Genomic DNA, 16,768 nt, shown 5'->3' with positions numbered 1-16,768 from the left:
ATATTTTACAGACGTAGCATTACACTACTGAGAAGGGAAAAGCATCTTGAGACAGACCAGGCAAAAACCAATAAACTCTGGGTAGGTAATGAACCAACCAGGACTGTGGTTAATTGGCAATATATTTCAAATTAGATTTTTGTTTAAGAGAAAATTACGTACTTTCCAAATTTCTGCTCATTTCATTGCCTATGACTGGTTTTCATAATGTAAGACAAATTCAGATCTTGGCCTCTGAGAAGCAAATATTCTGGCAGACTAATTAAACCATGCAGATAGGACACAATCTTAGGAAACAGAAGGATTTGAATCCCATCTCCACCACTAATTAGCTCTGTAGCTAGTTACCAAACCTCTCTGAAATTCAGTTTTCTTATCCATAAATAATGGGCCATAGTGAGTATTATATGAGATAATGTATTTAAAGTATCTGACACATTAACAGTATCCAAAAACGGTATTATTATAATAGCTGAATCTTATTGAACATGTCTTCTATTCTAGGCTTAATACAGTAGGTATTTTTATGGCAGCCTGGCATAGTGGTTAATTGCACAGGCTAATAACATTCTCTCAGTTCAAATCCTGCCTCCGAGGTGACATGCTATATGCCCTTGGGCAAGTTACTTAATGGCTCTATGACATTAAAATAATAATAATAATAGTACCTACTTCATAGGGTTGTTGTGAGTTTAAATGACTTAATTCACGTAAAGTGCTTATAACAGAGCCGTGTATACGATCATGGCCCCCAAAATGTCAGCCAATACTATTATTTAAGAATCTCTTTCCTCAGCTAAATAAATGTGCTTACATTAACCACTGAAAGATCTATAACCACATTCTCAACGACATTTGTTTCTGCGCTGGACTTGGTTAGGGCTCAATATGCAGAACGCCTTTTGCACTCAACTCCCTCCTTAAGAAACACTGAGAAAATTGTAATGGCCATTGTAGGCAGGTCTCATCCTTCTGGGATACCATCCAGACCAGAGCCTCCAGGGGACATGCAATTTGCAGGAATAGACACACCTTATTTTGTAAGATCAAATAGATCTCCTTAAAACATAGTCATAGATCTTGAAAATAACAGTGACAATTTGAAACCACTATCTCATATTGTGAAACACCATCCAAACAATTGGATTCGAGCACACTCTAATTGTAAGCAGTATCAGGCAAACTGTTTCATAACTGCAGTGCAAAATGATAGTTAAAATTAGTCCAGTACTAAAATATCTACTACTCTCACATCTCTACTTTTAAAATAAAAATAAAATAAGAAGTTCCGAGGTTTCTTGAAAGAACAGTTAGCAACCCAAGAAAACTTGGTTATAGGAGCATGCTCATCCCTTGACGTGCAGTGTACTTTACCTGGAGATCACGCGTTAAACAAAGAATTCATATCTTTCATGGACCAGTTTCCTCGGTTGTGAATGTGAAGATGGAAAACAAACATGGTGCAGTTGAGAAACCACTGGACTGGGGGTCAGAGAAACATATTTACACTATTTGGCCTCGAAGATCTGGGCTACCTAATGAGGGCTACTGTTCTCACCCCACCACCTTGCACAACTCTGGAGAACGACTGCCATTCTCATCGGGTCCTTATAAAATTAAATAGAGTGGTCCTTCGGCAAAAATTATAGATTTGGTTTTTATAAGTGGTGCCCCCTGGAGTTGTTCAATACACAGCCTGTACAGCTGTACATTGTTCTGAAGTAACCTAGTATTCTGGGCTCTTCTAAGTTACAACACAGATATTTTGAATGAAGTAGGAGAAGTTAGGCCAGGAAATAACTACGATTCTTTGATGAAACACATTGTCTACTTCTTATGTATATCTCAAGGAAGTGAATTTTGGCTTATTTTCAATTGTATTTTCATGACTCCACATGTTGCCTTTTCAAAAGATACTCTGCCAGTTCCCATTAAACAAACAACATGTGAAAGTCATTTATGCTTAATATGGAAGGTTCATTAGCATAAATATCACTAAATGTTTGAGATATTAATTTCTCTCTATACTTACAAGGCAACTACAGCGCTACCCTGCAGATCTGTAAGCTGTGCTGTGGTTTAAACTTTTATTTCAATTTGCTACCACCTGGGGCAAAGGGCTTTGCAATGCCAAGTTACTGAAGCTCCTTAATTTCTTGGCAAGACTTAAGCGAATTCTAGGATATTCCATGCAGTCAGCTTAGCACTAATAGATTTTTAAAGACAAACGCATTTAACATTTACGCTCAATGGGCTTTTTAAAAACAAAGAAATTACTTACACGGCATTAACTATATGAGCAGCCTCCTTCTGACAATTAAAATTCTTGTCTTCCAGAGTCATTTCTGAATATCTACACATCAGGTGCTGGAAAAAAAATAACCCTTAGACACCTTACAGACTCCTCTTCAGGGATGAAAGGGCATAAAACAACCAGGTGCCTTTTCTGCTTTGCCGTATTATTGACCATGTCTGGGAGCTTGAAAACAAAACTCACTCATAACTACTGCGCCTTCGATAAAGGGTTACAGACATTTCCCTGGTAGCTTATGCAACGAGACCTTGCCAGGTCCGGCTCGCGTACCTCTCCCACTGCAGCTCACACCTCCTGCCCTCTCATTCCCTGTTCCCCAGGCACGGGCAGGCCTCCCCTCAGCTCCAAGAAGACACAGCTCTCTGCCACCTCCAGGCCTGTAGCAGACAGCGACCCCACTCCCAGGGCCAGGACCAAGGTGAGATGATTGGGCTCTGATGGCATCCAGGGCAGGCCGCCCCAAGATGTGCCACTCTGGTAGGTGGATTATTTTGAGCTGAAGACAATAAAGGCTCAGACTCAAGAAGAGCATTCGACCTTTCCCCTCTAACTGCCTAAAAGAAATTTAAAATAAAGGTCTGTCCCCAGGACAAGCCGTCCCCATAGATAACTCTGGGTATCCGGTAGACTGGGAGAATCCTTGCTAAACCCACTCTTATCAAAGTTCTATTTACCAAACATTTGCTTTTCCATTTCCATGTGGGTTGCCTTCCTCCCCTTTGAAGCCCCAAACCACCACCCCAAAGGTCCTCCTTGTCTGTAGCTGAAGGTCCTTAAACAGGCAGCCTCAGCCAGTTGGCTGAGTTACTCAGTTTCTCCCATGCATACACGCTATTAAACTTTGTTTCACTGTTTGGCAGGCTCACAGCCCTCCAGTGTGGCTTGGATCCCAACAGCCAGCACCTGTGCCTCCCTGTCAGCGGCCTGCTCTCGGGCCAGTGGAGCCGGCTCTGCCCCCACAGAGGGAGAGCTGGAAGCACAGGGAACTTCTGCCCACCTCCCCTCTCTGGTCCTGCTAACCCTACTTCCTAGGGGTTTCCCCTGGGAGCGCATCCTTGCAGAAGAACCCTCCCCTCCATACCTCCCTCCAGGAAACATGACCGCATTCAGGGCTTGCACGAGCTACTCCCCGTGATTCCAACACTTTCTAGACTTCATACTGCTGGTTGCTTCTTGCTGTCTTGCTGATGTCGAGATGTCACCTACTCCTTCTTTGACTGCCAAAGCCCCTCCCCCTCCCTTGTTTTACAGCATCCTGTTTGCTTTCTTCCTAGGGCTCCTGATAATTTATAATTATTGTATTTGTTTGCTTACTTTTTCTTGGTCAATGGGTTCTCTTACTATCAGTCAAGCTCCAAAGGGACAGGAGCCACATCTGTTCCTTTCATTTCATTTCGGCCCCCAGTGTCCACACAGGGGCCGGCCCTCAGCTAGTGAATGCATATCGGGTCGACACCCTTGATCCCCGAGGATTTAGAACTGGACCCTGACGAAAAGGTGTGCACATCTTTGAAGGGGAATGACTGCTTTGTGGGTCCTCTTAAAGCTGTTGACAAACTTAAAGGAAATTTACCAGAGGGATTTCTATTGTGAAAGCCTAAGAAGTAAGAAAAACCTCCTGCCTTTTTCTTACCACCAGAGGGAGATTCTCTGCATCAAATTTTCGAATCTACAGGAAAACAAAATAAACTCAGCTAATCAACAGAAAGCCCTCTTGAGATACAGAATAAAGGAGTGGAACAATAAAGGCTCAATGGGACCCCCAGATTTTGGTATTATTAGTAGTACGTTGTTGTCCCGGCAGGGATATGTTGACAAAGGGTTGAGGCAAGATTTGTAAACCAGGAGCTCTAAGGGTAGATGTTGAGTTGAGGCAGAAAATCGCAGCCCAAACTTCTCACATCTGGGGCACCTGGGAATGGAGTTCACACACTTGCTTTTGCAAAAAGATTGTCCTAACTAATAATTTCCTTCAGCTTAAAAGAAATCTTGTTTCTCCTTTCTGACTGATTCTTGATGCCTCTTACTCCCGCAGCACATCTTCAAGTCCCAGAATGTATATAAATGCTAATACGTGTTTCCCGCACTGCTTTCGTTTTAAATACCTGTAGTTGTTCCTCAATGTAAGGGATTTTTAAAATTTCTATAGCAGATGGTCTCAGTGATGGATTCTTGTTCAACATGCTGTAAGGTTTAAAAAGAAAATTCTTTTTCAAATGAACGAAAATATAAATACCATTTAAAATTGTCTCGGTGGCTCTGTATCTATTTCCGTACCGTTCCATGATGGCATTCAGCTCTCTTGGATATCTCTCAGGGAGAGAAGGTGTGTCACCTTCCACAATTTTTAAAACAATGGACAAGAAGTTGGAGCCAGTGAATGCGTGATTCATGCAGCACATCTCATATAAAATGCACGCCAGAGACCTGAAGACAAACTCAGAGAATTTAAATAAGGAATAAATGTCCTATTTTAAATGTAGTCGTCATACAAAACCTCAGGTGTGTTAGTGCGCTGGCTGTCAGACACTACTATACACTTCCGTTGTTTGTTTAAAAGCTTCAGTTCCATACTGTTCTTTTCCATTTAAACGTGTTTACTAAAAAAAGAGGAAAAAGCAAAAGAAGAAAGCACAAAATATAAGGCTGAATGACTACTTTTTGTCAAGACAGCAAACAAACCAACAGGAATATGCCTGTGTGGAGTAGGGACTCAATAAATATTTGATCAATGTAGTAAAGAATTTTTTAATTAACCTTTATGAAGGAAAAAGAAAATACAGCTAAATATTGTCTTCCTAAGGCAGCTTTGCTAATGTTATATATGCAAAATAAAATTTTAATTTATCAGCCTAACCTTGCCACTAATGTGTATCCAAGCATTTTGAAAAGGAAACTGACATTCTTTATTAGTTTTCTGAATAGAATCCATTTGCAAGTAGGGTGGAAGAGCAGCTACTTGCAGCCTACATTAAAATGTATAATTCTCCCTTCGAGGGCATGAAGCAGAATATTAAAATTCTAGAACAGTCCAATACTGATTTGGATCAACCATGCAAATCAGTAACTTCTACAACAGGAGAAAAATCTTTTAAATAACTCTACATCATTAAAAACCTAAAAGAAAATTCCTACCTGAACCCAGTGTTAAGAAAGAACTATACTTCTCCCAAATAATGGGTTATTTTTGTCTTATGGGCATTACGAATAGTGTTTAACTGGCCAGGTCTCCCTTTTCATGTTAGTTGCTTGAAAGATTAGAAATAAATTTGTGATTGGCCTTGTGTAAGTTGTGTTTTCTGTAACTGTTAACACTGTCCTTAATCCTTTCTCATACAAGGAAGGGTATGTACAAGTAAATACATACAGGAATACTATCGTTTTAACTATTTTGTAGATGTTCATGAAAATGTGCATTTGTAAGAGAATTATGGATATATACACCGAGGATGTTTCTGTTCCAGTAAATAATAATAACACTAAAAATTTCCAACTGATTGGTACTCTACATTTTACAAAGTGCTTTCATACATATTTCAACAGGGCCTCCTAACTTCCCAGTGAAATAGAGCCAATATTGTAATTTTCCCATTTTGTACATAAGGAATCTGGCTCAGAGGAGTTAAATGACTTGTCCAAGGTCACACAGGTGACCTTGACTGACTCTCAAATTAAGGTATTTGACTTTCCAAATCCTGGACTATTTCCATTACAGAATGCTAGAAAGAGGGGGGATGTTAGAAATCATATAATATTGACTAGAACACCAAGATCAATGTAAACATTATAAATTATGAAAATTATTTGCAGCTCAATAAATTTTGCATGCATCTGTAAGACTACTAATGGTAATTGGTGTAGTAGCACATATTTAGATTTCTACACCCAGAAAAAAATTCCCTTCAAATAAAGGTGAAATAAAGACACTTTTAGACAAACAAAAACTGAGAGAATTTATTGCCAGCAGGAAAGCACTAAAATCCTAAGAGGGAGTTCTTCCAACACAAGAAAAATGATCTAAGACAGAATCAAGGAGTGCAAGAGAAATGAAGGACACTAGAAAGAGTAATTTTGTGAATATGTATAAATCAACATTAACTCTATAAAATAATATTAAGAATATCTTGGGGTGAGGGCTGGCCCCGTGGCTGAGAGTTTGTGCGCTCTGCTTCAGTGCCCTGGGGTTCACTGATTCAGATCCTAGGCACAGACCTACCCACCACTCATCAAGCCATGTTGTGGCGGCATCCCACATAGAAGAACTAGAATGACCTACAACTGGGATATACAACTATATACTGGGGCTTTGGGGAGGAAAAAAAGAAGAAGAAGAAGATTGGCAACAGAAGTTAGCTCAGGGAAAATCTTCCTTACCAAAAAAAAAAAGCATACTTTAGAAAAAAAGGATATCTTATGGGGTTTAAAAATCATGTAGAATAACATTTCATGTCAAAAACAATGCAAAGACATAGAGGATAAATAGAGTTAATGTATTTTAAGTTCCTTGCTTAGGTAAAAGTAATAATTTTTACTAGATGTAATGTGTCAAGGATGCATATTACAATTGTTAGGGTTATCACCAAAAGAACAGTAAAATAACGTATAACTGACAAGTGTATAACTAACAAGTTGCTAGAGGGAAAAAATCAAATAAAAATTCAAACCAAAAGAAAGCAAAAAAGGAGAGAAAAAGGAACATAAAATAAATGAGATGTATAGAAAACAAATAATATGGCAAATAAAATTACAAATATGGAGTAATTACATTAAATGTAAATGGATAGTACTCTAATTAAAAAGACTATCAGGCTGGGCAAAAAAATTTTACAGTGCTCATGAAACAACACTTAAATATAAGAACACAGAGAAGTTGATAGAGAGAGGTATATCATGCAAATACTTATTAAAATATTGCTTGTGTAGATATACTAACATCTTTAAGGCAAGAACGACTGCTAAGATTAGGATGGTGGATTGATAAATAAATCAAATCACTAGAATATAACAATTCTAAAATTTTATATACCAGGTCCAGCCCCAGTGGCTTAGTGGTCAAGTTCAGTGTGCTCTGCTTTGGCAGCCCAGGTTCAGTTCCTGGGCACATACCTACACTACTTGTCTATCAGTGGTCTTGCTGTGGTAGCAGCTCACATACAAAAAGAGGAAGATTGGCAGCAGATGTTAGCTCAGGGCAAATCTTCCTTAGCAAAAAATAAAATAAAACTGTATACATCCAATAAGATTGTGTGTGTGTGTGTGTGTGTGTGTGTGTGTGTGTGTATGAAGCAAAAATCAACAGAATTAAAAGGAAAAATAGACAAATTCACAATTAGAGTGAAAGACTTTAACACAATTCTTTCAATAGATGATAGAATAAGCAAATCCAAAAAATCAATACGGATAGAGAAAATCTAAACACAATTACCAAAATTGACATAATTGACAAATTAACATAAATACATCCAACAATGACAGAATTCAGATTCTTTTCAAGGACACATGGAACATTTACCATAATTGACCATAAACATGGTCATAAAGTGGGCCTGAACAGATTTCAAGGATTGAAATTTTCAGAGCAATTCTCTGATCACAATAAAATTAAGCTAGACATTAATAACAGAAAGAGAGAAAAAAAAACTACAAAATCTCCAACTCTTTGAAAATTAAGGAATACACATCTAAATAATCCCTGGGTCAAACAGGAAATGACAACAGATATTAGAAAATATTTTTAACTGAACACTAATAAAGGTACAAAATATCAACACTTACTGAATTCAGCTAAAGCAAATGCCTACAGCAAAACTGAAAGCACTAAATGCCTACATTAAAGAAGAAAAAGTCTTAACATTTATGATATAAGTCAACTTGAGCAGCTAGAGAAAGTATAGCAAGTCAAACCAAAGAAAATTTAAGGAAGGAAATAAGAAAAGAGTGAAAATTAATGAAATAGAAACAAACAAACAATAAAAGTAAAATCAGTAAAGACTAATACATTTAATGGATCTTTAGCAAGACTGATTAAGAAAACAAGAAGAAAAAAACCACACAGATTAACAGTAACAGGAACGGAAAAAGGCTACAACACTATAGACTCCACAGATATTGGAATGTATACTGAAAGTTCACGCATCTATTTTGATATGGAGAACAAGGTAAGGATGCCTACCATCACCATGTCTATTCAACACTGTAAGGAAGCTGCTGCCCAGAAGAATAAGGCCAGAAAAAGTTAAAAAGAAAAAAAAGCAACATATTTAAACATGTTTTTCTCCAATAAATTTGACAAATTGGATAAAATAAAGGGTCTTTAAAAAAATATAACTTACCAAAGTGACACCAGAAGAAATATAAACTCTGAATAGTCCCTTATCTATTAAACAGAGATAGCAATTATTTAAAATAATAATTTGAAAATTTTTTTTTAAGTTTCCCAGAAAGAAAACTTCAGGGTCAGATGGCTTTACTGGCAAATTCCTCCAAAAATTTAAGGAATAAAGAACACCAATATTATTCAATCTCTTCACTTTATAAAGTCAGAACAAACTTGATATGGAAATACAACAAAGATATTACAGGAAAGGAAATTTATAGGCAAAACTTTTAGGAATATAGATTCAAAAAATCCAAATACACATATACATACATACAATTAGAATATCATGATATATTAAAAAGATAATAAATCATGACCACGTGGATATTATTTCAGGAATATGTGTTGGCCTAAGATTTGAAAATCAATCAACGGAATATACCTCATTATAGAAGAAAAGAGAAAAAAAATATATCATCATCCTGATAGATGCAGAAAAAAGCATTTGATAAAATTCAAAACCCATTTGTGTTTTAAAAAGAAGAAATCTCTTAGCTCAGTGGGAATGGAAGAGAACCTCCTTAATCTTATTTTTTTTTAAAGTTATAAAAATGTGTGTTAAATATTAGCTTATTGGTAAAATATTGAAAGTTTATGCTTTTATTTTGAGATCAAGAACAAGGTAAGGATGCCTACTATCACCACTTCTATTCAATATTGTAATGAAGGTACTACCCAGAATAATAAGGCCAGGAAAAGTTAAAAAAAATAGGAAGATTAAAAAAGAGGACATTAAACTGTCATTAAGCATTTCAATATGATTATGTACATAAGAGGTCATTTCTATAAGCCCGCAACAAACATACTTTAAAAATGAAATTTAAAATGTCATTAAATCAAAGGGGAAATTTAAAAATACCTGGAGACAAACAAAAATGAAAATACAACATATCAACTCTTACGGCTTGCAGCAAAAGCAGTCAGAAGAGGGAAATTCATAGCAATACAGGCCCAACTCAACAAGCAAGAAAAACCTCAAATAAGTAATCTTAAAATGCACCTAACAGAACCAGAAAGAGAGAACAAAGCCCAAAATCAGCAGAAGGAGGGAAATAATAAAAATCAGTAGAAATAAATGAAATAGAGACTAAAAAAAATAGGATTAATGAAACTAGAGATGGTTCTTTGAGAAGATAAACAAAATTGACAAACCCTTAACCAGACTCACCAAGAAAAAAGAGAGAAGGCTCAAATAAATAAAATTAGAAATGAAAGAGGATAAATTACAACAGATACTGCAGAAATACAAAAGATTATAAGAGAATACTATGAAAAACTATATGCCCACAAATTGGATAACCCAGAAGAAATAGATAAATTCTTAGACTCATACAACCTCCCAAAACTGAATCAAGAAGAAATAGAGAACTTAAATAGACCAATCACAAGAAAGGGATTGAAACAGTAATCAAAAACCTCCCAAAAAACAAAAGTCCAGGACTAGATGGCTTCTCTCGAGATTCTGCCAAACATTCAAAGAAGATTTAATACCCATCCTTCTCAAACTATTCCAAACAATTGAAGAAGATAGAATGCTTCCTAACTCATTCTATGAGGCCAACAACACCCTGATACCAAAAACCAGACAAGGACAACACAAAGAAGGAAAACTACAGGCCACTATCACTGATGAACATAGATGGAAAAATCTTCAATAAAATATTGGCAACACATACAGCAATACATTAAAAGGATTGTACATCACAATCAAGTGGGATTTATTCCAGGGACACAGGGATGGTTCAACATCTGCAAATCAATCAATGTGATACACCACATTAACAAAATGAGGAATAAGAATCACATGATCATCTCAATAGATGCAGAGAAGCATTTGACAAGATCTGACATCCATTTATGATAAAAAAACTCTCAATAAAATGGGTATAGAAGGAAAGTACCTCAACATAATGAAGGCCACATATGACAAACCCACAGCCAAGATCATACTTAATGGTGAAAAACTGAAAGACATCCTGCTGAGAACAGGAGCAAGACAACGGCGCCCACTCTCACCACTCTTATTCAACATAGTACTAGAGCTTTTGGCCAGAGCAATCAGGCAAGAAAAACAAGTAATAGGAATCCAAATCAGAAAGGAAACAGGGAAACTTTTGCTATTTGCAGATGACATGATTCTGTATATAGAAAACCCTAAAGAACCCACGAGAAAACTATTAGAAATAATTAATGGGACTGGCCCCCTGGCCGAGTGGTTAAGTTCACGTACTCTGCTGCAGGCGGCCCAGTGTTCCGTTGGTTCGAATCCTGGGCGCGGACATGGCACTGCTCATCAAACCACGCTGAGGCGGCATCCCACATGCCACAACTAGAAGGATGCACAATGAAGAATATACAACTATGTACTGGGGGGCTTTGGGGATAAAAAGGAAAACATAAAATCTTTAAAAAAAAAAAGAAATAGTTAACAACTACAGCAAAGTTGCAAGGTACAAAATCAATTTTAAAAATCAGTTTCATTTCTATACACTAACAATGAACTAGCAGAAAAAGAAACCAAGAATACAATCTCATTTACAATCACAACAAAAATAATAAAATATCTAGGAATAAACTTAACCAAAGAGGTGAAAGACCTATACACCGAAAACTATAAGACATTATGGGAAGAAATTGAAGAAGACACAAAGAAATGGAAAGATGTTCCATACTCATTGATTGGAAGAATGAACATAGTTAAAATGTCCATACTACCTAAGGCAATCTACAGATTCAGTGTGATCTGAATCAGAATCCCAATGAGAGTCTTCACAGAAATAGAACAAAGAATCCAAACATCTATATGGTACAACAAAAGACCCCAAATAGCCAAAGCAATCCTGAGAAAAAAGGACAAAGCTGGAGGCATCACAATCCCTGACTTCAAAATGTACCACAAAGCTATGGTAATCAAAACAGCATGGTACTGGAGCAAAAACAGACAAGCAAATCAATGGAACAGAATTGAAAGCCCAGAAATAAAACCACACATCAATGCACAGTTAATCTTCGATAAAGGAGCCAAGAACATACAATGGAGAAAGGAAAGTGTCTTCAATAAATGGTATTGGGAAAACTGGACAGCCACATGCAAAAGACTGAAAGTAGAACATTATCTTCCACCATACACAAAAATTAACTCAAAATGGATTAAAGATTTGAATGCAAGACCTGAAATCATAAAACTCCTAAAAGAAAATATAGGCTGTACACTCTTTGACATTGGTCTTAGCAACATCTTTTTGAATGCCATATCTACTCGGGCAAGGGAAACAAAAGAAAAATTTAACAAACGAGATTACATCAGACTAAAAAGCTTCTGCAAAGCAAAGGAAACCAAGAACAAAACAAAAAGACAACCCACCAACTGGGAGAAAATATTTTCAGATCATTTATCTGATAAGAGGTTGATTTCCAAAATATATAAAGAACTCATACACCTCAACAACAAGAAAAATACAACCCGATCAAAAGATGGGCAGAGGATATGAACAGACATTTTTCCAAAGAAGATATACAGATGGCCAACTGACATATGAAATGATGCTCAACATCACTAATTACTAGGGAAATGCAAACCAAAACTACAATAAGATATCACCTTACACTGGTCAGAATGGCTATAATTACCAAGACAAAAACCAACAAATGTTGGAGAGGTTGTGGAGAAAAGGGAACCCTCATACACTGCTGGTGGGAATGCAAACTGGTGCAGCCACAATGGAAAACAGTATGGAGATTTCTCAAAAAATTAAAAATATAAGTAGCATATGACCCAGCTATCCCACTAGTGGGTATTTATCCAAAGAACTAGAAATCAATGATCCAAAGAGATTTATGCACCCCTATGTTCATTGCAGCATTATTCACAGTAGCCAAGATATGGAAGCAACCCAAGTGCCCATCAACTGATGACTGGATACAGAAGATGTGGTATATATACACAATGGAATACTACTCAGGCATAAAAAAGACAAAATGGTCCCATTGCAACTACATGTATGGACCTTGAGGGTATTATGTTAAGTGAAATAAGCCAGAGAAAGACAAACACCATATGATTTCACTTATTTGTGGAACATAAACTTACAGACAAAGAGAACAGTTTAGTGGTTACCAGGGGGAAGGGGAGTGGGGGGGGTAGGCACAAGGGGTGAAGGGGCACATTTATATGGTATCTGACAAATAATAAAATACAACTGAAACTTCACAATGTTATAAACTATTATGACCACAATAAAAAAAAATTTTTTTAATATTATTCTCTGAAAACAAAAAAGACATTTGCAACAACATGGATGGAACTTGAGGGTATGATGTTAAGCAAAATAAGCCAGAGAGAGAAAGACAAATACTGAATGATTTCACTCATATGTGGAAGATAACAAATACATGGATAAAGAGAACAGATTAGTGGTTACAGAGGGGAAGGGGATTGGGAGGTGGGCAAAAGGGATAAAGGGGCACATACGTATGGTGATGGATAAAAATTAGACTACTGGGGGTGAGCATGATGAAGTGTATTCAGAAATTGATAAATAATAATGTCAACCGGAAATTACACAATGTTATAAACCATTATGATCTCAATAAAGTTTCTTGGAAAAAAATAAAATGTCCTTTACATTAACATCACAAAACATCAAATACCTAGGAATAAATCTAATGAATGATATGCAAGATCCTACACTGTAAACCACAATACATTGCTAAGAGAAATTAAAGAAGACCTAAAAAAGGGGGGGGGGGTGGGATTAGGTCCACGTTCATGGACTGGAAGATTCAATATTATGAAGATGTCAGTTTTTCCCAGAATGATATAAAGACCCAATGCAATATCAATCAAAATCCTAGTAGACTTTTTTTGTAGGAATTGACAAGGTGATTCTAAAATTTATATGGAAATGCAAAGGGACAAGGATAGCCAAGGCAATTGAAGAAGAACAAATCTGGAGCTCTTGTATTACCAACGAGCAAAATTTATTATAAAGTTATATTATTTAGGAAAGTACGATATTGGCAAAGAAGAAAAAACAGATCAACGGGTCAAAGCAGAGGGCTCAAAAACAGATCCACACATTCAATCACTTGATAAATGCAAAGATAAACTGCACTGGGTGAAGGAAAAGATGATCTTTTTAACAAATAATGCTGGGCCAATTGAACATCCATGTAGAAAATAATGTATATGGACTTCTATCTCACACCATACATATGCACAAAAATTATAGGTGGATCTAACTGTGAAACATAAAATCACGAAGCTTTTTTTTTTTTTGAGGATGATTAGTCCTGAGCTAACATCTGCTGCCAGTCCTCCTCTTTTTGCTGAGGAAGTCTGGCCCTGAGCTAACATGCGTGCCCATCTTCCTCTACTTTATATGTGGGACGCCTACCACAGCATGGTGTGCCAAGTGGTGCCATGTCCACACCCGGGATCTGAACCAGAGAACCCCAGGCCGCCAAGAGGCGAGAGGTGCGCACTTAGCCACTGCGCCACGGGGCTGGCCCGCCCTCACCACAAAGCTTTTAAAAGAAAACAGGAGAATATCTTCCTGTTCTTGGGGTAGGAAAAGATTTCTTAAACAAGATGCAAAAAGTACTAAGGATAAAGTTAGGGACTGATAAAACCGACTTCATTAAAGTTATGAACTTCTATTCATGAAAAGACACCATTAGAAAAGTGGAAAGGAACAGAGTGGGAGAGGACATTTGCTATCCCGCCCCTCAATGCTGTACCGATCAGAGCATTTCAGATCGTTAAGGACTCTCATTAGTTGGAAATCATGGTGAGCTCTGATAGAAGCCTTTCCGGCAATGGCTGACTTCCCAAGCTTATTCAGGTCCTGTCTTAAACCATAATCCACCTTCAAAGATCCCCGGGACCAGAGACATCAAGCCATGCAGGGCATCAGACCATGGCAAATATAGGATGCACAGACAATGAGATACTTTGGAGCAAAAGGAAAGGAAGGCAGACCAGTTTGGCTTTTGTTTTTCTGTTGCTTGGCAGGGAAATGGTGTTAGTGGTCTATTAAGCACAGTGAGTTGATCACGAAGTCAAACCCTGGTTTCATGGAGACATAACTCTACCTGAGCCACATTTGATGGATGTATTAAGGTTATAAAAAGATGTAGAATTATCTGCTAAATAGACTGGAACAATTAGATCTAGATCAGTAGTCAATTTTCATACAAGCCTATTCTCTTTGGAAATCCTCTCAGCTACACTGAAGACACGCTGCTTTCCATTTACCTGTTTCACTGATCTAGTGATATTTGCTTGCACTTGAGCACGTGGAGAAGACTTCGTCTATCAGCCAGTACCTTGTGGAAAGGGCCCCTCTGAGGTCCCAGTGCACCTACCTTGAATGGGCAGGTAACTGAAATGTGAGACAATCTGATTATAGAAACTACCATGACACTTGGGGTAAAAAATGTTTCATTATCTTGTTACAAGTTTTAAAATCTATCTACTCTATGTACTTTTTATTCTAGTAACCATACGTCTGTGTACCTATGGTTTTTATTTTCCCCAATTTCCAACCAGACATTTCTATATGGGAATAATTTTGTCATCTCAAACTCATCACTTCAATCCTTTTTGAAGTCTTTTCTCTCATTTGACTCCCAGGTCTTCAATCTGGCAATGCAAAAGCGAGGAAGAGGGTTAGCGGGGTGAGTTGAAAAAAATAAGAGAGAGGTGCATTTTACTTACAAGTCTGATTTGCATTCCTTTCTTTTTCCAAAATACAGCCAACTGTGAAGGAGTAAGCAAATAAATCCCTGAGGGAGTGACTGTAGCCTTGAAAGGGAAGGCTGGCATCAGGTGTGTGTGAAGCAAATGACACCTGAACTCCATAGACTTGCCATCTGTCGAAGCCGGCAAGAACTGCCCAGAGGATTTCTGAAGCACGGGTCGACAATGGATTGCAAATCTAACTCAGGCTTTGGCTTGTCTCAAGGTAACTAAGTTTACCTTTGAAATCTGCCCAGACTCTGCAAAGAGAAGCTTACCCCACAGCAATGCACAGACTCTGTGCATTACCCCACAGACTCTGGTTGGTTAGGGAAGCTTTATTGATCTTCTAGATAATATTTTTATTTAATGTAATTGAGGCTCATCCTGATGTATCCATCTAGCAGAGTACACATAATTTAAGGAGTCAAATAAATAGAGTAACAGAAATTTAATGGAAGAATAGTGGGGTTTGCTTTAGTGTGTGTTACCCTAAATAAAAGTCTTTACTTAGTTGGAATTGAATATCAACATAAACTCAGTGTAAATACAACAAAGGACATTGGCCTGCTTGAACTAATACTTAAGAAGTAGTCTATTACATAACAACTGTTTATTAAGGGCCTATCATGTCCCAGAACCTCTCTCAGTGCTTCTCAAGCTCTAATATGCATACAAATTAGCCAGAGATTTTGTTACAATGCTGATTCTGAGTATTTTGGGGAAAATGGCAGCTACACTGGCAGCATAGTTTCTGGATCTTCCTTTAATGCCCATGTGAAAAACACACAAAGCAGCTAGTTGGCAAAACCAAAAGTTCATGGCCAACATTTTCAACAAATTTAGGTGATAAGTTGTCCCCTGAAACCTCAAAGTACAAGTGACTGAAGACAAATCGCAATCGCCGCACAACCTGCACAGTGTCAGCATCCATGGGAGAAGCAGCAAAAGGAATCAACAGAGTGACCGAAGGACCCAAGAACAGAAGAGCCTCAACATAGCCAACAGATACTCACTGGAAAGTACAGTGGGCCAATTTAAGAGCAGCAGCTAAAAGCAGTAGCGGTTCTGCCCAACCCAAAACCAGAGTGAACGCAAGAAAACCCCAGGGTAAGGCCTAAAGGGGATGGAGTAGAATAGCTTAAGACTGTCCACAGAATTTTCTGCAATGACAGAAATGTTCTATATTTCTGTATACAATAACCATGAGCCACATGTGACTGCTGAGCACTTGAAATGTGGCTAGCGTGTCTGAGGAACCGAATTTTTTAAACAATATTTAAAAGGAAAACTGAATGCACTCTTTTCCTCATATCATCCCAATATATTAAAATGT

At 37.5% G+C, this 16,768-nt stretch overlaps 1 protein-coding gene across 9 annotated transcripts in view; it reads right to left on the bottom strand.

Moving 5' to 3' along the window:
* Window positions 1-16,768, bottom strand: part of NEK11 (NIMA related kinase 11) — a 248,985-nt gene that overhangs the window by 139,020 nt on the left and 93,197 nt on the right. For all 9 annotated transcript variants that reach the window (XM_014731862.3, XM_014731863.3, XM_070238148.1 and 6 more), the window contains 3 exons: window positions 4,592-4,741; window positions 4,420-4,498; window positions 2,282-2,367 (listed from right to left, as the gene is read on the bottom strand). In XM_014731862.3, coding sequence (XP_014587348.2) covers window positions 2,282-2,367; window positions 4,420-4,498; window positions 4,592-4,741 — 315 coding nt within the window. The remainder of the gene's footprint in view (window positions 1-2,281; window positions 2,368-4,419; window positions 4,499-4,591; window positions 4,742-16,768) is intronic.

The sequence above is a fragment of the Equus caballus genome, chromosome 16 (assembly GCF_041296265.1).
Source record: "Equus caballus isolate H_3958 breed thoroughbred chromosome 16, TB-T2T, whole genome shotgun sequence".
Classification (NCBI taxonomy): domain Eukaryota; kingdom Metazoa; phylum Chordata; class Mammalia; order Perissodactyla; family Equidae; genus Equus; species Equus caballus.
Note: the sequence above shows the minus strand (reverse complement) of the source record. Positions and strands in the feature narration are given on the sequence as shown.